General features: G+C 41.1%; 1 protein-coding gene across 7 annotated transcripts in view; it reads right to left on the minus strand.

The window, feature by feature from the left end:
* Positions 1-21,390, minus strand: part of LOC102076199 (RNA-binding Raly-like protein) — a 73,623-nt gene that overhangs the window by 45,447 nt on the left and 6,786 nt on the right. For 5 of the 7 annotated variants that reach the window (XM_025908982.1, XM_025908978.1, XM_025908979.1 and 2 more), the window contains exon 2: positions 16,449-16,533. In XM_025908982.1, the coding sequence (XP_025764767.1) occupies positions 16,449-16,533 (85 nt within the window). The remainder of the gene's footprint in view (positions 1-16,448; positions 16,534-21,390) is intronic. The other 2 variants (XM_025908983.1, XM_025908980.1) reach the window with 1 other exon arrangement.

The following is a 21,390-nucleotide window of genomic DNA, read 5'->3' on the forward strand; positions in this document are numbered from 1 at the left end:
AGTGAGAAAGGTGACTGGAAAGGAAAAACTCAATGCATCATGGGAATCCCCGGCAGCCTACGTCTATTGCAGCATAACTAAGGGAGGATTCAGGGTCACCTGGTCCAACCCTAACCTGATCTTAATGTAGCCCCTCAGTACATCCTGTGCCAACTTTCTCCTCTGAAAAGAGTGTGGGGCACGGTGCACACCACCAGTTATGTGCGTAATATGAGCATATCAATGATATCCACTTTCTACAATATCCAAAACTGAGTGTTTAAAACTGTAGAACTGAGCTCATCAACAGTCTGTGGTTCAGTCTACAGCTATTTGGAGAATGACACACATTTTCTCATTTTCTACTTCCCTCTGTATATCACAGTGCATTTTAAATCAGTGAAGACGTGACTCAAGTACACATTTCCAGCTTTAAGTCAAAGTATTTAACAAAAATTTTGCATTAACTGTTTAGGAATTAAAGTCGTTTTTACACACAGCCCTCCATTTTCATAGGCTCAAAATGTATTGGACAATTGGCAAATTTAGTAAATAAAAGATCACATTCACAAGATAACAGCTGTGATTCCAAGTGTTTGACTGTTAGCTGTTCACTGGAACTCTCAGTGTGAGGTTCAAAGAAGTGAGGATGCCAGTGATGGAGGCGGTCAGTAGGCTGAAACGTTCAGAAAGACAGCAAAAAGTGACAAAATCAACAGTCTGATTCACTGACCAGCTCAGCAACACCCAAAGGCCTGGAAGACCACGAAAGCAGAAAATTGCAGAATTATTTCCACGATTAAGACAAAATTTTCCACAATACCTAGCTCAGTGAAGAATACTCTCGAGGAGGTAGGTACCTTCTTGTGATGGTCTACAATCAAAAGGCACTTTTATGAATGGAAACAGACTCTTTAAAACAACGTGCAAACCACTGGTTAGGTCAGATTAGCTCTTAAAAACATCTAAAAGCACCTGCAGAGTCCAGGTAAAAAGATCTTTGGGCAGATGGAACTAAGGTGAATGATGGGAAGAGAAAAGGATGGAGAAGGTGAGAAACATAACACTTACCCTGTCAATTCGTAGCTCAAATGGCTCACAGTCCATCACACTTTAGAATAGAATAGAATAGAATAATCCTTTAATTGTCCCACAAGGGGAAATTTGGTTGTAACAGCAGCCAAAAAGACACATATACAAACAAACAGGACACAGAACAGAAACATACACATTTTTTTCTTACATATTTACATCAAGGACAATGGCTACTATAAACAGAGTACTGTACAGTTATTAAATTAAATATAAATAACTACAGATAAGAGGCAAACCCAGGTTGTAGTGCAAATCGGTTGATTAACTTATTGCAGTTACAGCGCAGATGTAAACATCTATGATTGTTGGGAGCAGTTCTGATTGTACAGTCTGACAGCTGCAGGGAGGAAGGACCTGCGGAAACGCTCCTTCATGCATCGAGGATGCAGCAGTCTGTCACTGAAGGAGCTCTGCAGTTCAGCAACATTTACATGCATGGGGTGGGAGACTCTCCATCAGATGTTATTTTGGCCAGAGTCCTTCTGTCTCCCACCACCTGCACTGGGTCCAGGGTGCATCCCAGAACAGAGCTGGCCTTCTGATGAGTTTATCCAACCTCTTCCTCTCAGCTGCCAATAAACTGCTGCTCCAACATACAACACTGTAAAAAATGACAGATGTCACCACAGAGTCATAGAAGGTCTTTAAAAGCACTCCCTGTACTCCAAATGACGTCAGCCGCCTCAGCAGGTAGAGTCTGCTCTGACCCTTCCTGTAAAGAGCATCAGTGTTGTGGCTCCAGTCCAGTTTATTATTCAGGTGAACACCCAGGTACCTATAAGAGTCCACTATCTCAATGTCCACTCCCTGGATGTTCACCGGTGTCAGTGTGGTGGGTCTGCGTCTCCGGAAGTCCACCACCAACTCCTTGGTTTTCCCGGCGTTGATCAGCAGGTGGTTCTGCTGACACCAGTCTACAAAGTCCAGAGTCCACTGTCTGTACTCTGAGTCGTCCTCACCTGTGACGAGGCCGACTATGGCAGAGTCGTCAGAGAACTTCTGTAGGTGGCAGCGTGGGGAGTTGATGGAGAAGTCTGCAGTGTAGAGGGTGAAGAGGAACGGTGCCAGCACAGTTCCCTGTGGGGCCCCCGTACTGCAGGCCAGTGTATCAGAGACACAGCCCTGTGACCTCACAAACTGTAGTGGATCCAATGAAGACCTCACCAGGGGGCGCAGATGGTTTAGAACCAACCTCTCAAGGGTCTTCATCAGATGCGATGTCAAGGCTACCGGCCTGTAGCTGCTGAGGTCCTTGGGATGGGAGGTCTTTGGTACCGGTACCACACAGGAGGTCTTCCACAGCTGTGGTACTTCCCCCAGTGACAGGCTCAGGTTGAACAGATATCCTAGGATGCCACACAGTTCATCTGCGCAGCACCTCAGGAGCCTGGAGCTGATGCCATCTGGACCTGCAGCCTTCCGCACCTTGATCTTGTGAAGCTCGTTCCTCACTTGAAGTGCTGAGATAGAAAGAGTGGATTTTGGGGGAGGGGGGTGTATGTTGGAGTCCACAGAAGCTGGGGGTGGGTGTAATGACTGGGAGCTGGGAGGTGTGAAGCTGAGAGGTGTGAAGTCCTGAGATGAAGGACAGGCAGTCCCTGAAGATGAAGGAGATTGCAGCAGGGGGGACGATGCTGGGGGAGGGGTGGGTGGTTGATCAAACCTATTAAAATATTTATTTAGGTCATTCAGCCACCCCAAGTCTCCTGCAGCCTGGGGGGTTGGTTTTTGTCCTGAGATTGTCTTCAGGCTGTTCCAAACCCCTCTGATGTTGTCCTGTTGCAGCTGCTCTTCCATCTTCCTCCTGTAGTTTTCCTTCCCTTGCCTTATCTTCCATTTCAGCTTCTTCTGGACAACTCTCAGCTCCTGTTTGTCTCCAGATCTAAAGACTCTCTTCTTCTCCTTGAGGAGAGCCTTAATTTCAGGATTTATCCATGGCTTGTTGTTAGAAAAACATCGTACCTTGTCCACACAGAAGTTCATGTAATCCGTAATGCAGTCTGTGATGCTGTTGAGGTCATCCTCCAGGGGGCTGCAGAGGTCGTCCCACACAGTAGAATGGAAACAGTCCCTCAGGGCCTCTTCAGTCTCTGCCGACCATTTCCTTACTGTGCGTTTCACAACTGGTTCTCTGTGTACTAGAGGTTTATACACAGGCTGGAGATGAACCAGATTGTGATCTGAGCCCCCCAGGGGAGGGAGAGGTGATGAGCTGTATGCCTCCTTGGTGTTGGCATACAATAAATAAATAATAAATAAATAAATTTTTATTTATATAGCACCTTTCAAGACAGAATCACAAAGTGCTGCACATAAAATTACAAGTCATAAAAAGATTTAAAAAGACTAAATAAAACAGGCAAAAAATTAACCAAAAGCAGTTTTAAAAAGGTGAGTTTTGAGTTGTTTTTTAAAAACAGTTACTGAGTCCACAGTTCTTAATGCTTGGGGGAGAGAGTTCCACAGTCTAGGGGCCACAGTGGCAAAAGCTCTATCACCCTTAGTCCTCCTCTTAGTATTTTTTTATAGCAAGTAAGCCCAGATCAGATGACCTCAAAGACCTGCTAGGGACATAAGGCTGTAGCAGATCAAAGATGTAGGCAGGTGCCAGTCCGTGCACAGCTCTGTAGGTCAAGACCAGGATCTTAAAATCGACTCTAAATTTAACAGGAAGCCAGTGTAGCTGAGATAACAACGGTGTCACATGTGAGTACTTGGAGGATCTTGTCAAAAGCCTAGCTGCAGCATTTTGCACAACCTGCAGACGATCCAGAGAACCTTTGCTTAGACACATAAACAGCGAATTACAATAATCCAAGCGTGACGAGATAAATGCATGTACAGCAATCTCCAGTTCAGAGTGAGATAAAATCGGGCCTAACTTAGCCACATTTCTTAAATGATAAAAACAAGACCGAACCAGAGATTTCACATGCCCATCCAATGTGAAACTGGAGTCAAAGGTGACACCTAAATTCCTGACAGAGGATTTAACATAGAGTGAGAGAGGACCAAGGGCTTTCACTATCTGCGATAGAAATCTATCAGGGGCGCATACAAGGACTTCGGTTTTCCCCTCGTTGAGTTGGAGGAAATTTGCAGCCATCCAACGTTTGATCAAATCTAAGCAATCATTCAGACGCTGAAGCTTAGATAAATCCTCGGGCATAAATAAGTCCAATGCTTTATTGTCTCTGGTGTGGCAGGTAACATACTGGGTGAAGGTGGGGAGAGTGGAGGACAGGGAGATGTGATTAAAGTCCCCAGGGATCAGGAAAAGGGCCTGAGGGTGCTGTGTTTGGAGTCTGCTGGTTACAGTGTGGAGGACCTCACAGGCTGCTGCAGCCTGAAAACTGACAAATGTGACTTTGATCTTGAGCATAACTTGACTGAAAACAGATTAGTTGATCAACGTGTAAGATTGCCCTCCTTTCCCTGAGTCTGGTTCTATTGGAGGTTTCTTACTGTTTAAAGGAAGTTTTTAATTCCCACTGTTGCCAAAGCACTTACTCATAGGATATCATCTGATTGTTGGGGTCTTCTCTGTTTATTGTGGGGTCTTTACCTTAAATTTGGTACTTGGAGGCAATAATATTTAAATCCTAAACCGTTAACTCAATACTTTTGTTAAACTCTTTCAATTAAAGCTCAAAGACTATATTTCAATTAGATCTCGACTGTCTGATATAAAATCCACTCCGGTGGCATACAGAGGCAAAACTACAAAAATGTTTTCACTGTGCATAAACTTATGGATCTAACTGTAACTGTAATTCTAAACTCACCCCCCACCCCAAATACTACATACTAATACTATATACTACATAAACTACCACAAGCAGCATTCAGAAATGAGGGGTTAATAATTCCAAAGACAACTTTCAGGCAGAATGTATCCATGGCTCAAACTTCTAAAGCTATTTATTATGAAGCTATATATGCAGAGCACGCATGCAGATGAGAGGAAGGAAGGCTGTAGTTCAAGGAGAAAGACAAAGCACAATCTGAGGCGAGAACAGGACAATGTACGGCCTGTGCTTAAACCCAAAAGGTGTAAAAATCCCAGGAAGTATTCAAAGTGGGAATTCAGACTAATTATGAAATATGAATTACACATCCTGCATTGTGTTTTCTGCACTTTGCTAGATAAATGCTTTAATACAAAAACGCCGAAAACATATTTTAAAGCGAAAAATAATTTGTTTTACTGCATAATAATGGACGATGTAGGGATGATCATTTTCTCAAATTCACTGAACATAGAAAAAGATGACAGATGTAAACATATTCGGTTTTAAATCTTTTCTCACTGTGAGCTCCAAACAGGACCTGTCGGCCAACCTGCATCCACAGTCTTATCTTAATTATATTTAAACTGCGTGTTTTGTTTGCATGTAAACACACTCGGCCATTTCAGAGTTGATGAGGTGAAACCGGCAGCACAGCTCCATCAAAGGCGACATTTAAATTTAAACAAGGAGGCTGTTTAGTTTCCTATCTTTATCTTCCCTCTGAGTGTGTGTGTGTGTGTGTGTGTGTGTGTGTGAGAGAGAGAGTGTGTGTGTGTGTGTGTGTGTGTGTTAAATGGTTTTTGTTTTCTTGGGAGTTTTTTGTGCCGCCTCTTTATCGAGCTGTTATTTTTCTCCTTAAAAGAAACGCTGATTCATCTCTTTACGCTAAACGCTCATCTCAGCAGGGCGATCGAGGGACAAGAAGACATAATTACAGAGTTCTGCTTGGTGCCCTCGCTCTGTGTCTCTCCCATCATCGCTATCTCTCTCTCCATCTCACCCTCGTCCTCTGTCTCTACTTTGATTTCTTTCTTTGCCCCCGCTTAGTTGATGTGAAGTTAATCAGGAGGTAGGAAAACACACTTTGCAGTCTGAAGGTCTGCCTCCAACAAAAGCACAGATCAATGTGAGGACTGTACAACCCCAGAGCTGCCGGGAGCCTGAGAGGCCTCCCCATCGGTTAATTAAATGCTGATTCACATGGATTCAGGGGCCACCGACCTGCAGGCATCCCTGCACGTGGAAGGAGGAGGCTTCACTGAAGTCAAAAGTTCTAAGATTTTTACAGCTGATAGGAAAAAAAAGAAACAAAATAACGTCTCAATAGGAAAATGAGACAGACAGCTATGGAGCTGTAGGTGAAACGGTAGCTGGAATCCACTGAGCGTTTCCCGTCAGGGACACAGTCATTAAATGTTTCCCTTATTGGATGCTTACAATATCATCAACAAATACAAAATATGTCTTTTAATGCCGTCATTTCACATGATAGTAAAGACATTTTAAAGTGGACCTACTAAGTAAGTAGATCATTTCCAGCTCCATGTCTTTATTCTTGGACTGCAGTAGAGCAGCTTTGCATCATTCACAGTTCTACACATACGTACGTCTCATCCACGTTATGCCATGAACCATTTTAATGTGAGGAGCAGCAGAAAATGTGTAGCTTCTTCTGAAAGTGTTTTTATTTAACTTTATTTAACTCCTAGGTATGGCACGAAAACATCGAGGGAATGTGTCCTGTCGTCAGTCCTTAATACACCAACCGCCTGCCTGCAGAAGAAGAACGCTGGAATTTGATGTTTTATGTGTAATTTAATGGACACTGGTATCAATGCACATACTCAAGTCTACCTTGTGGACTCACACACACACCACTCATTTACATGTACATTACATCCACTCATTTCATACAATAAAACTGTGCATTCATTTAAATATTGTGCATATTGTAATTGGGTTGTATTTATATGTGTGTGTATTGTATATATCTGTATATGTATCCGTATCCTATTGATTGCACTTTGTTCATTGTTGGAGTCATATACATTTCAATGACAATAAATTGAATCTAATTTCATCTAAAATTTCTCTCTAAGGAAAAACTAGAGAAATAAAGTGACACTTTATTTAACTACAGAGATACAGTCCTGTGAAAAATGGAGTACACCCCGTGATTCAGTCGCTTGTAGAACCTCCTTTAGCAGCAATAACTTGAAGTAATGGTTTTCTATATGACTTTATCGCCCTCTCACATCACTGTGGAGAAATCTTGGCTCACTCTTTACAGAGCTGCTTCAGTTCACTGAGGTTTGCAGGATTCATTAATACACAGCTCTCTGAAGGTCCCACCACAGCATTTCGGTCAGGTTGAGGTCTGGATTTCATTGGCTTTGCATTATTGTCCAGTTGGTTTGGTCCGAGCTTTAGCTGTCAGACATATGTCCTCAGATCTGACTCTAGAATACTCTGATATACAGAGAAGTTAACGGTTGACTCAGTGACCCCCAGGTGCCCAAATCATCAGCCCTCCATCACTGTGCTGACAGTTGGTTTGAGGTGTTTGTGCTGATATGATCTTTTTGTGTGTGTTTTTCAAATGTCCTGCTGTTCATTCTGGACAAATATCTCCACTTTTGGTCTCATCTGTACAAAGGACATTGTTCTGGTGGGTTTTTCAGATACAGCTTTGCAAACCTAAGTCATGCTGCCATGTTCTTTCTAGAGAGAAACAAGCCACACTCATTCAGTCTTTTACGAATTTCATTGTCAAGAACATTTAAACTGCCAATTTGCAACATTATATTACAAAATACAAATAACAAATATTCTTGATTTCCTGTGACCCTCCTCCCCTCAGCAGACAAGTTAAAAAGGAAATCATGGAAACACCGCTGTGCCAAACTGGCACATCACACGAGTGTGGGTCTCTCATTGTGTGCTTGGATCCTGAGCAGAGGACTGGACGGCAGCCCCAGAGACTAAAACGCTGAGCCCGGATCAGTTCGGAAACACCATCTGTCTGTACATCAGTAATCACATTCCTCCAGCATTAGAAAGCGCAACCATAACAGTGATGATGCTTTTGGAAAGTGACGCCTTTTTTTGGAAACCTAAACTTTTTCGGGAGACTTGATTTTAGAAGAAGAGCACAATTAGTTTTAGGTTGTTGATTAGCCATTAGGATTTAGTGAAAGTGCTAAACAGGCCTAAATGCAGGGCATCGACAGAACACAAAGAGAATACATAAATGTTTAAAGTGAGAAAAGTTACAGTTTTAGGAAGAATATTAACTCATTTTGACTAAATCAAATAAATAAATGGGTTTGTGAGATTTGCAAATCATTGTGTTCTGTTTTTATTTACATCTTACACTCTGTCCCTACGTTTTAAGAGGTGGAGTTATGAAGAACAGCACTGAGAACGCGCTCAGCATTAAGGATAATTAACACATATCGTGTGGCACAAGAGTCGCACGAAAAAGCTAACAACCATGATTCATCCAGGCTCTTCCACTTATCCAATCTTAAAAACTGTTAAAACCTCAAGCAGTCAGCAACAAATTCAGTCTGAATTGTTATTTTCTCTTCCAACACCAAAGTGAACGTTATTGACTGGCCTGCACAAACTTGAATCCCTGAGGGGTGAACTGAAGCCAGACGACCATCAAATCTGGAGAAGTTCGAGAGATTTGCCAAAGAAGAATCCGCTGAGATTGCTCAGGAGACGCGTGAGAGACTCGCTGAAAACTACAACAAACGACTGCAGGCTGTTATCCATTTAATTCAGCTTTATTAATATAGTGCCAAAATTACAACAACAGTTGCCTCCAGGTGCTTTATATTTTAAGGTAAAGGCCCTACAATAATAGACAGAAAACACCATAAGAGTCCCCCATGAGGAAACACTTGGCGACAGTAGGATGGAAAAACTACAATTTAACAGGAAGAAACATCTGGCAGAACCAAGCTCAGGGAGGGGCGGCCAACTTCTGTGATGGGTGGCTTTTTCTTTATCCCCCAAAAAGGATACAAAAAGGATAAGTACTGACATCGGAGGATATCACAGTTTTGACCCTGGTAGTTCTTGTTTTTTGTGAAAAGTAAAATAATGCAAGCTCTCAAAATAAAACTAGAATGTTTGGAAAAATTATTCTGTTCTCCAGAAGACATCAGGTTTCTGATATTCCACTTAGTAGTTTTGTGCTTACTGGATAAATTCACAAAAGTTAGAAGTGACAAAACCAATTCAGTGTCCAAAGAAGTACAAAAGTATTTGTGTGTGTGCAGGAGCCCCAAACACAGAGGATGCAGCCATCGATCATATCTGAGAGATTCAGTAAAGCTTCTGTGAGAGGCGGCATAATCGCACAACAGTCCCTCTGTGTGTGTGTGTGTGTGTGTGTGTGTGTGTGTGTGTGCGTGTGTGTGTGTGTGTGTGTGTGTGACTGAAGTCATCATGTCATGTAAGCCAGCAGCTGCTGGACTTTGTGACACGGCTCATCCAGCATGATGACAAACACCCTCGCCTCACACTGACATGCACTCAAAATAAACAAAGATGTGGAGCGAGAGTAAAAAATAAAAAAAAACTAGAGTAATTGCAGTTCATTTGGGTTTTCCACAGCCGTGGAAGTTTCCACAGCTTTTAGAACTATTCACACAGAATTAACACTTCAAAAAATGTGGCAGTCCAACAGAAACGGACTTAGTAGAAAAAAAATTACAAAGCAGCAAGAAGAAGAAGGTGAATGAAAAACACAAATGGCATCACTTCTCCACCTGTTTTCTAATCATATCAGCTTTTATTTGAGTTACATTCAAGCAGAAACCTCCTTATCGGAACAATGATGCCAATGCAGTTCCTCTAATGTCCACTAGAGGCTCCAGCAGTAAGTCAGACTTCAATGTTACAGCCAAATAACCATGTTCACAGATTTTTATAGATAATGTTGCAGTTTTACACATTTACCTCATGCATTTAAACTGCATGAGGTAAACAAAAGTTGCAGTAGGTGGGCTCACTTACGATCACACTGAATGAGGGACTCAGTTTCCTAACCCAGCTAATCAGCTCCGGTGCTAGAATTAGCTGATGACTCTCTCGCTGAGTTTACCTTAAGCCTACCAGTCCCACATCATTCCTCACCCTGTCATCCTCTCAGCTCCCAACAATCAGCCATGCTTTCCACCCCTATCACCAGCCAGTCCTCTCAATACTTTCCAGTCATTTACCCACATCGGCCAACTTGCACTGTCCACAAGCCTCGATCCCTACAGTGGACAGAAGCACCATAAACCGTGCTGTATGGTGCTTCTTCCAGTTCTTTGCCGTAATAACAGGCGACATATGGTATTTTTGGTATTTTTTTGCCAGCATCTGCAGCAGCACCTACCTTATGACAACACAAACAGCGTGTTAGGCTATCATAACAATGTTAACAACAACCACTTGGCAAAATCAGGATGTGCTCCATGTTACAGTGAGCTTTCTGATGCTGATCAAACAGTATCTGGATTTGAATCGATCCTGTATTACTGATATAAGAGTAGACCGTGCACTACACTGTGTGCAGGCATCTGAGCAGTTAATCATGACCTCTGATTAACGATCATCAAACAATTAAAAACACAATGCCACCTGCAGTCGTGCTCAGCTGTCAGCGTCCCAGAGAGAGCCATGTTTTTTTCTCTGCACTGTTTAACATCACCGGTGCAGTGAAGTATTGATAATGTATAAGTCACGCCACACAGCCCTGCTTCCTTCACCTCAGACTGGAGCTCAGAGCCTTCCCCCACAGTCTCGGTCTCTGAAGCTTAGAGATGCATACGCTGCTTTTAAAAAGTCTTTCTTGCTAACATGAAAGGACGTCTGCAGCGAGGAAAGAGATTTAAAATGCAGGATGGAGCAACCAGAACCTCTCAGAGGGCTTCAAACTGTGAGACAAACCTTTAGAGGATGAGGGACAGAGCTGAGAATCAGAGAGTAAATAATTATTCAGACGATCACACATTTATCAGTGATTACACACCTAAGCATCGCAGTTAGGAAGTTTATTTTTCTAATGTTCTGTATGTTATCTTGCAAGAAAACCGTCATAATATTAGATTTTTTCAAAAAGAAAACCCAAAAGTAACAAAATTATACATTTTGAAACTAGGATAATAATAGATTGAGCTAAAGAGAAGCAAAGTGTGGCATCATTCGGTTAGCCAAAAACCTCAGACATGAATTTACCTCGTATCCAGGCCAACAGAGCAGGAAGCTAAAACAAGAAAAAAACATGCTACAGCACGGCGTGTTTTTAATTAACCTGAAAATACTTTCACTATGGGCAAAATTTAAAACAGTTTAAGTATGATGATTAATCGATGTGTAGCTTTTAATTACTGTTAAATGAAAGTACCTTTAGAGAAAATTCAAAGATTCTTAGTCACCCTGTCATCATCTGCTAATGAAATTTCTTTTCTCGGGATGCTTCCTGCACTGGGGTCGGTGCTCTGATGCACTCCAAAATTGGCCACTGCGAGATGACGTTCCCATTTCAGAGATGTGCAAAGCGACAGTGTAATTTGGAGGGTTAACAGCCTGGAAAACATTGTTTGCCTTCCATTGAGACGTTTGTGTTTTGCACTTTACTTGGATTTTTACTTTCAGCCTGAATGCTGCATTTTTGTTTCATTTGACTCAACTTTGAACTTTGAAACGTGCAGTAGCCGCAGTGCTTTTGTCTTGCAAAAACTTGAGTGTAAAAAAAGTATTGTCTGGTCTGATTAGTTTATTATTTATGTAAACAACATGACACCATGGATCTGTCCTGCTTTGCATCAGTGTTTCAGGTGCTGCTGGCTGTGTATTGGTGGTGGGGATATTTTCAGCCTACCTGAGTTTTGTTACTGACCATGTCCATCGTAACACAACACAGTAAAATCAAGGTGTACCTAATAAAGTGCCCAGTGAGTGCAGATCTTCTTTTAAAAAATGATTCATTCATTTCAAGTAGTCTCTGAAATTTCAAGCAAAGTGTGAGACATGTGACAGTCGACCCCTGCTCTCCCCTACAGTATACCTATGTAAATGGGAAAGCTGTTTTTAGGCACTGCAAGCTAATGAGACAGTTGTGCACATGGTTCCCATTAAGACTCCTTGTAAAACCCCTCCAAGACCCCCTGAAATTACACCATGTTTTTGATTTTGGTCTCACAGAAATGATTCTCAGGAAGTTTGGGGCTTCCGCAGCAGCTGTGACAGACTCGCCAAACTACTATTTTCCTCTGATGAGTAAACATTACTGAACTCAGGTCGACACGCTGCCGGTTTTTGCATCATCACGTGAACTTTCTTGGCTTGCTACCTGTGAATACTTCTGTCAGTGATAAATGTTGTAGCTACAATGAGCTGCTGTGTGTTTGTACCTCAGGCGAGAGCTCTGCTGCTCAAAGCAGGTTTGGTGTCGTTAGTTTTGATTAGGACACGGAGAAGGAGGCCGAACCCATCTGGACGACAGGCTGGGGTGTTCAGACGGAAAAATGCCACAGAAAACACACAGTGACGAATAAAAGTGTGTGTACAGGAAAACACAAAGCAGGCACAAAGCAGGCATTTTTTCAGCCAAAAGGTTGAAAAAATACAAAAGTGTAGCACATTTGAAAGAAAAATCAAACTTAATTTGGTGGGAGATTTCTCGAGGTCAAATGATATCAAAAAGCCAAAGTGGGGACCAGCTTTGTCCATTTTTCTGTGTTTGTGGACGTATTTTTAATTCTAGCATCCACAAACCTTGTCTGGATGTTTGGTCTGAGCTCTGACTCTTCACCTTAGTTTCTCATGATGGTAGAGGTTTAAGAAGTAAAGCTTATTTAAGCCCGCCGTCTTTTGCAGCTGTGGTAAGTGAATTATGTGAAATCCTGAGCAACGAGGGTTCACGCACAGTGAACTGTTCCCACTGGCTCCCTCCACAGATCCTCACAGCCTCTCTGGGGGTTGGCTGTGCGGCTGCCTGGCTGTAAATCCCAACTCTGGCCGACGCTGAGTCGTGTTCGTCCCGGCTTTAATCCGTCCAGCGGCATGCGGCGGTGGGATTTGGAGGACAGTTTGGCTTTAGCTTCCATGTAAACAGAGAATGAGGTTAAAGCTGGGGACAGCTGGACCGTCATTCACTGTCAGCCTCAAACAAAATGCCAACTGCAGCACTAACAACCACAGAAAACCAGCATTGATAGAGCTGCTGTTCTGGTGGTATTACTATAAAAACACAAGTTTAACATGTAATGTTAGCAAAATTACTCCAAAGAATTTCAACAATATAAAGGATCTCGAACACTTGAAGATTCAAATACAAGTCTCTGTATCACAGAGGAATGCTGTCTCTGTGAACCGTTCATGGATGTTTTCTAATGTAAATGGATTTACTGAAGCAACACTAGTTGTACTTGTTTTTTCCTCTTTTTTACCTCGGAGGAAGTAATTTCTGATATCACACTCGTGTCAGCGGGATGGCATGCTGGTAATGTGAGTGAAATTTGGATAATTCCCTGTGATTAAATGGAATTACAATTTAATTAAGTTTAAATTACAATTATATTTACCTACAAATACTTAAAGGTTGGTTCACTAGAATAAGGGGGTAGGGAGTCAAGTTTTTACAGGAAACAAAGAAATATTTATACTCTAAATACATTTATGTAGTGTGTAACTTCAGATATTTTACAGGAAAGCAGACAGAAATTATTCTGTACATAATTTTAAATGCAGTGTAATTAATTTAAAGTTTGTAATTTCATGGTAATTTTGCAGATAAACAATGTTTTTCCATCTCACCTCATGAGTCTGCTGTAGCTTTTGGGTCAGGAGTCATATCATGGACTAGACTAATGTTTATTTATTTAATTTAACTTTAACCTAACTTGATAACTAAATTATCAATAAACTGTTCCAAATCTCTGCTAAATAATTACTAAAAAGTGAGGGAAATTGAATAACAGAACGTCATGTACATAAACATAATGATATGAAATGAAAATATAGAAATGTAAAAGATTAAACACTTGCTCCTTGCTCCTCCTATTGTTTGTTTTTCCACAAAATTCCTATTAAATTATGCACTACCTAAAATTACTCATTACTTATGCATTGCTTTACTTAGTATAGTGTTTATCTATATCCATACTATGAAGTAATAGCATTAAATACATTTAATTTTATAATAATTATTTCTTTGATTCCTGTAAAAATCAGACTTGTTAGCCCCTTATTCTACTGTACCTACCTTTAAGTATTTGTAGGTAAATGTAATTACATTGTAATTCAAAATAAAATACCTTTATAATAATAAATAAAATGCAGGGGAGTCGCATTGTAAAGTTTTAACAGTTTATGTGTCAGAGCTATTTTGATAGAATGATATAAGTCTGAAAAACGGGGGCCTCAGCAAAGGCTCATCAACACAACACAAACACTATTACTGGCCTTCTTCCTTCCCTGGATTACACTTCTACAAACAGGGAGGGAAGTTTGGTCTGAATTTCCTGAATTACAAAACATAAGTTTGCAGTTGCATGGAGACGTCGGGAACAACACATTTTCTTAGATACAGATTTTCATCCAAATAGACTTTTCAGGTGTCCTATTTAAATAGTCAGGTAGGTCGTGTGTATAAGCATCACCTTGATTTGTTATGTTGTCTACTCAGCAAACATGTCTGACGGATATTAATGTTTCTATGTGTAATAAAGGTTCAGCATCCATCAGATTACTGCAGTGAAGGAAATTAAGGAAGGAAGGAAGCAAAATGTATCTACATATAAGTCTCTTTTAATTTTCATTCTAGAACAAAGAACCATTGAAAGGTTTTGGTCGGATGACCTCAATGACCTGCATGATATTTATTAATGCAAGAGTTCACTAATGTCAGCAGACATGTGACTATGCAGAGCTCTGAAAGTAATCACCACTTTGGACCATTTATAAGCAACTTACTGAGACTAGTTTACACTGAATTACAATTGGACGCCATTCAACCGTAGCACAAAACATCCACAAAGTAGTATGACAAAGACTATCAACATAATTATCAAAGCTAAGAGCCTGGTCCTGACTTTTGATTGAGCCAATGATGGCCAAGATTGTTAATCACAGTGGCAACAAAGCTGTCAAGAGCACAAACAAGAACTTATAATGATAATGATAACTGATAATTATTTTTGCAACATTCTGTGAAAAAAATAAAATTTATAACTGGCTATCATGTCATATGTAAGGCATGAGACACCTTTAAAAGTGCCCAAGGTCTCTCCAAATGCTAATAAATACAGTGCAAACACGGCAGGTCCCAAAACAGAACCTTGAGACACACCACACAACAAGATAACAGATGAGAAGCCAAAGTTTTCAGCAATGATCAATGTGAGGATTTGGATGGTGCTGTTAAATCAAAAGTTTTCATCTTTCTTCATCAAAATTTCATTAGAAAATCTAAGAAGAGCAGCTTCTAAAGAGTGATGATGGTAAAACCGAGAACTGCATATATCTTTGTTTGTTTGTTTTTGTGCAGTGGCGTTTGATTCACATTTGGTTACCAAACAGCTGTGAATAAAGCAATAAAACACTTTTAAGTCAGTTACATGTGTCTGCATGTAAACTGTCTGATTTCTTTCATGGCAAACTTCACATGTCTTTATTGTCACACTCATCAACTCTGCCACCTGATGTCATCATTATAAACCTGTGATGGACACTAATTAATTAATTCAGAAGGATGAGAAAGAAGGAGATATGGTCGTTAACTTACCGTTCAGGCGCAGTATTTTTGACATTCATACTAATTTCTCGATGGAAAAATATGAAACAGCTTCTAAACACAAGCTTTCTTTTCTGGAAAGTCTAAGGAGGACATCTAGATGATGTTTAAGAACGATAAATAATCATCTCAGCTGGATATCAAGAAAGGCTGCTGGCTTGTTTGTTTGGATATTCTTTATCTTTAGTTGTTTTTTAACATTTCCACATTGCTTCTTTTGAGTTCTTTAAGATTGATTGGCATTTATAATAATAAAATTATTAAATTATGCACACTTTTCAGTAACCGGTGCAAGATAATGTACAAACATGCAAACTTTCTACTCCAAAGCAATCAAAGTGTCTTCCTAAAACTGCCTTTTCTCTACCTTGATGATGTACCACTTCCACCTGCACTGGGATTATGAGATGCTACTGCTTCTCTTCATCTTATCATGTCTCTAAGGCAGATTTCTAAATTATCAGCAATGCATAGTGACAACTGCAAAGCCCATTTCCAAGCAATCCCTAAACTTCATACTGGAAGTTTCCTCCAAGTTTTCCCTCCAAATGGGTTTACATTTTAACATAGAACCACCATAAAACAATTTCCAGCTGAGGATAGTGAATAGAATTCCTCTTTAGGACACTCTTTAGTCAAACTTTAATTATTTTTAAACTTATTTGATGATGTTGTGAGGGTGCAAGTCATGATCTTTTTCATTATTTTTAAATTGAGGTTTCTATAAATGTCACCACAGAAGCAATATCTGTAACTCAGGTGGAGTGGTAGATATGCAGACGCACCTGTCAATGGCGCTGCTTCCTCTCTTGGCTGTCGTGGTACGACCGGCTCTCAGTTCACCGTTCATCCTGGCGTCTGGAAAACAAACCGTCAAATTAAGTTAGACACTGAGGCCCGGTGTCTCAGCACCTGACCCGAGGAAGACGGTAATGGAGTTGGACATAAAACACTGCCTGAACCCACAGCTGACACACACACACACACACACACATCCCTGTATTACTGACAGCACACTATCCATCACTTTACGTGGCATTACACTGACATACTTTCCTAGAGACTCACTCTTAGCGCTGGCCTTAGCGCAAGTCTACAAACAAACACTAACTAAAGCCATAATCCACACACAGCTCTCACACAGCACTTGCACAACTCACAAAAGTAAATTAATAAAGAAAAAGTCTACCACAAACAAAATGCACAGCTACACACCCTCCATGTACACAAACACACACACACACACACAGCCCCAGCGGGCTCAGCCGGCCACCCTAACGAGCGGCCAGAGAGTCTAATTGGCTTCCATCTGTCAGACTGGAGTTAATTTTCTCTCACATTCATGCTGCTTTCCTCCTATCAACAACAAGCGTGTCTGTCAGCCAAAGAGAGCACAAAAATGGGGTATGCCCTAACGAAAAGGAAGAAGAAAAATTGATTTCAGAAACCATTGTAAACTCTTGTGCTGGGCTGTTACGTAATGCTGCCGTGATAAATCTCTGAGGTTGTGTCTGGAAGTTACAGTAAAGAGTTCGAGCTCCAGAAAAATTAGAGAATTACTCTCCTGAGCAAGTCTCTTAAACTGAAAGTCCTCTAGTGGCCTAGAAGTTTGAAATGTTATGAAACTTTGCACATGTTCAGTAGACATAAATCAGCAAAGGGGAAAAAATGGAAACCTTATTCTGGGGCAAAGTCCTCCAATTTGTTAAGTGTTTTTCATGGATTTGACCAGCATTTCTGTTTGTTTCTTCATACATACAGGACATGCACAGTTTTTATGTGGCTCTGACCACAGAAGTTGATACCAAGGCTCTGTCTTCATCCATTTAGATGGGAGCGCCCCAAACAACTGCCCAGACTCATTACCAAGATGGCCAGAAGGACTTGGAGTTAAAAAGTTGCAATCTTTGGGGTCACTGAAAGTTTCACTTCATTTCACTTCTTAGCATCCAAAGAGCTATCTGTAACCAGGTATGCTTTGGTTTACATCTACCTCTTCATACAGGATTGTTCACCTATTTAACAGAAGAACTTTGAAGTCAAAATGCATGAGAGAAACAAGACTCTCAAACAAGACTCACTGGCTGAAAAGATGCTAAAATATACCCGACTAGCATTTATTTTATCTAGTCGGGTATATTTTATTTTATTTATCTCAAAGTTGGAGATGCAGCATTGCCATCATCTAGACCAGGGGTGGGCAACTCCAGGCCTCGAGTGCCGGTGTCCTGCAGGTTTTAGATATCACCCTGGGTCAAAACACCTGAATCAAATGATTAGTTTATTATCAGGCCTCAGAACATCAAGACAAGTTGAGGAGGTCATCTAGCCATTGAAATCAGCTAGGCTGGATCAAAGACACATCTAAAACCTGCAGGACACCGGCCCTTGAGGCCTGGAGTTCCCCACCCCTGCACACTCCCCTTGACCGTTTCTCGGGCATGCTTCATAAACTTTCTAGAAAATTTTTGTTGTATCCTTTTGTGAATGAGAGCAAAATGAAGCCAACAATTTTTTCCAACGAATAGAAGAAATAGAAAGAAACAATTTGCACTGTGAGAACAATTTAAATTCCAGTCCTCGTCTTCTGAAACCCATTTCACATCTGAATGCTAAGCTAATTCAGAAACCAAAAGTTTATAATGCATCAGAACAAGCAAGCTAATGTACGACCATAACAGAATTTACATGTATACACCTAAATGGTTCAAACTCTTTATATTATATGCATTGTGTGACCATATATATTTATTGCCACACAATCCATTCACATAGTAACTCCATTATTGAGCTTATGCTCTTTGCATAAATGCCTTTTTTTCTGCAAACATGCTACATTCAGCTAGCTTTTGTTCATGTGCTGTGAGGTGGAAAATTTTGGAGTGATTTACAACTTAGGAGGAGTAGAGATGTGGACTTTTATTTATTTATTGCATGACAGGACACTGACAAGAAGGTAAATTGTAGAGACAGCTGCAAAGCACACAAAGCTAGTAGTGAAGAACCCAGAGTGGTGTATGCAGACTCCAGCCCAGGAGCCAGAGCCTGATTTTCAGTAGGTAACAAAGCAGAGATGAGCAGCCTTATTTCTACAGTAGAATCAGAGTGGTGATCACAGTGGAGTGCTCTTTGGATTACTATTAGGATGAGTAGTATAATAAATAACTTTTTTGTCTAAGGCAGTACATGACCCTAACCCTATGTTTGTGAGAAAGGCACAACTGGCATTTTGAAACAAATGTGAAGTTTTTGATGTGTCACTTGGAATTAATATTTTTTTCATTCCCCCCAAGTTCAGATTTGGTCTTGGCATCTGTGATGAGGTGGTGACCATCTGGCAATCACTGGTCAGGAGAGAAAAATGTGTGTTCCCCAGCCAGTTGGTAGTCAACATGAAATTAAGTGCTAAAGCCACATTTACTGTATATACTTATTTAGGCCTAGACAGTGTTCAGTGACCCCCTGATAACCACCAGTCTAGGGAAAAATGTATATTCTAAGACTGGTTGGTGATTGGTTGCAAGAGGTTGCTGGCAGTCGATAGTGTGATATTGGTTGCAAAAAAGTAAAGTTTGCTATACTGAACACCTCCTTGCACTTGCGTTGGTCACTAGCAGATAGTCATGGTGTCCTATAGTTTGCATGGAAGACAGACGTTTTTTTGAAAGCCACTGCAGGCATCAGTCTGTCAAATCCTATTCACAATGACTGCTCGCCTCATGTAAATATTCTGATAGACGAGGCAATGGCTCATGTAATTTGGCATTAAAATCTAGGAGAAGCTATCATAGGGTGACCATATTTTGATTTCCAAAAAAGAGGACACTTGGCCCAGTCATGAAGAATTTTAATAATACTGTTTGCTTAAAGAAAAATGTAACATATTTAAATAATGCCTTCTCTGTGCGGTAAATGAATGGTGAAATAAAAACGTCTTATAGGCTTTTACAAGTCAACAAGTGCAAAAAATAATTTAAAAACCTCTAGAATTAAATAACATTACAGAAATAATGCCTCATTTGTATAAGAAAAATGACCAGTGAGGTATTGTGCAATGGTTTCTGCTGTCTCATTTCGCGTTTCTAACCTCAATTAATTTTTTTTGCACGCCACCATTCTTCCAGTCAAATGACACAGTACTGGATTTTATTAAGAGCTCAAAGAGTGACTTCAACTGAATGTAGCACTATGACACCATTGACAATAGCTTCAGTCTTGGTGCGGGCACTTTTTTGCTTTGTTAAAGTCTGGAAATGCTTCTTTTTTTTAGCAACACACAAGTGCAATCCATGGGTCTGTAGCTATTGTGACGCTTCATAGTATGAAATGCCAGTGCACCTTCTGCTGCAGATACAACAACATCCTCGTTTTTCCCAGGTGTAACAAAGAACTCAGTCAACTTACTAGATGAATTTTCGCCTTTATATGGAGAGTGCACATAAGTGGTCCGCAGGTGCGCATTCACTGTCAAAATAAAAGGCGCGCACCAGATAAGAAGTTGCAACGCGCGTTTGCATACATAAGATTTTCTGGAGGAGGACAGACATTTGTTTAGAACTCTTAAAGATGTCGAAGAAGCTCCTTTAAGCAATTACTTTGGTGTTCCTCCACCTCCAATGAAATGTCAGGAGTCCGAACCGCAAAAGAAGCGCGTATTCTCGGAAAAGTGGTTGCAGAAAGTGAGCTGGCTTCAAACAAATGATGAATGCACAGAGATGTGGTGCAGAATATGCGGTGAAAATCCCACTCTAGCAGACAAAAACAGCGCCTGTTATATGTACGCAAACGCGCGTTGCAACTTCTTATCTGGTGCGCGTCTTTTATTTTGACCACTTATATGCACCCCTGTTTATACGTTTTTAAACCTTTGTTAGACACACAAACGTATTTGCCAGCTCTGCACACACTGCACTCCGCCTCCGATTTATTCCGAGGGATGGTACAAGGGAAATTTGTTTTGCAGTTTGTCTGAAAAGATGCACTTGCGCTTTGGCATCTTGTGGCATCTTTCAGTGCGCCGCTGCGCACTCTGTCCCGTCTGTGAGCGCGGAACAACCACTTACAACGGAGCAGTTCGGGGACGAAGTCGCACATATGGGTCCTCTGTATGCCTATGGGAAAACCCGGACATTTTCATCCATCTCGAAAATCCCCCCGGACGCCGGGGGAAACGCCGGGGGAAAAGAGGACGGTTGGTCACCCTAAGCCAGGGGTGTCCAAAGTCCGGCCCGCGGTCCATTTTTAATTGGCCCTCAAGTAATTTTATTAATAGAATAGAAAATGGCCCGCACTTCAACTTTTGCTTGAGTGTATTGCACTTCTTAGTTTTAACACCAGGGGGGGCTACTGTTGATCAAGGCAGTTGCTCTACCAAAAAGGACAATCACAGAAGAAATTTACCCCAAGTTACCAAACATGGCAGAACCAAAGAAGCGAACGGTAGAAAGTGAATGCAGAAAATTTCAGACACGGTGGGAGAGTGAATATTTCTTCAAAGAACTCAAGGGGACGTGTGTCTGTTTGATCTGCACTGAAACTGTGGCAGTTATGAAAGAGTATAATGTACGACGTCATTATGAAACCAAACATCAGGCCTATGCATCCTACACTGGTGCTGAGCGAGAGCAGAAATTAAAGCAAATGCTAGCTATCATGCGGGGTCAGCAACAGTATTTTTTTCGTGCTCAAATTGTCCAGGAAAAGGCTCCAATAGCAGCTATGAGGTCG

This window comes from Oreochromis niloticus, linkage group LG7, assembly GCF_001858045.2.
Source record: "Oreochromis niloticus isolate F11D_XX linkage group LG7, O_niloticus_UMD_NMBU, whole genome shotgun sequence".
NCBI classification, from domain to species: domain Eukaryota; kingdom Metazoa; phylum Chordata; class Actinopteri; order Cichliformes; family Cichlidae; genus Oreochromis; species Oreochromis niloticus.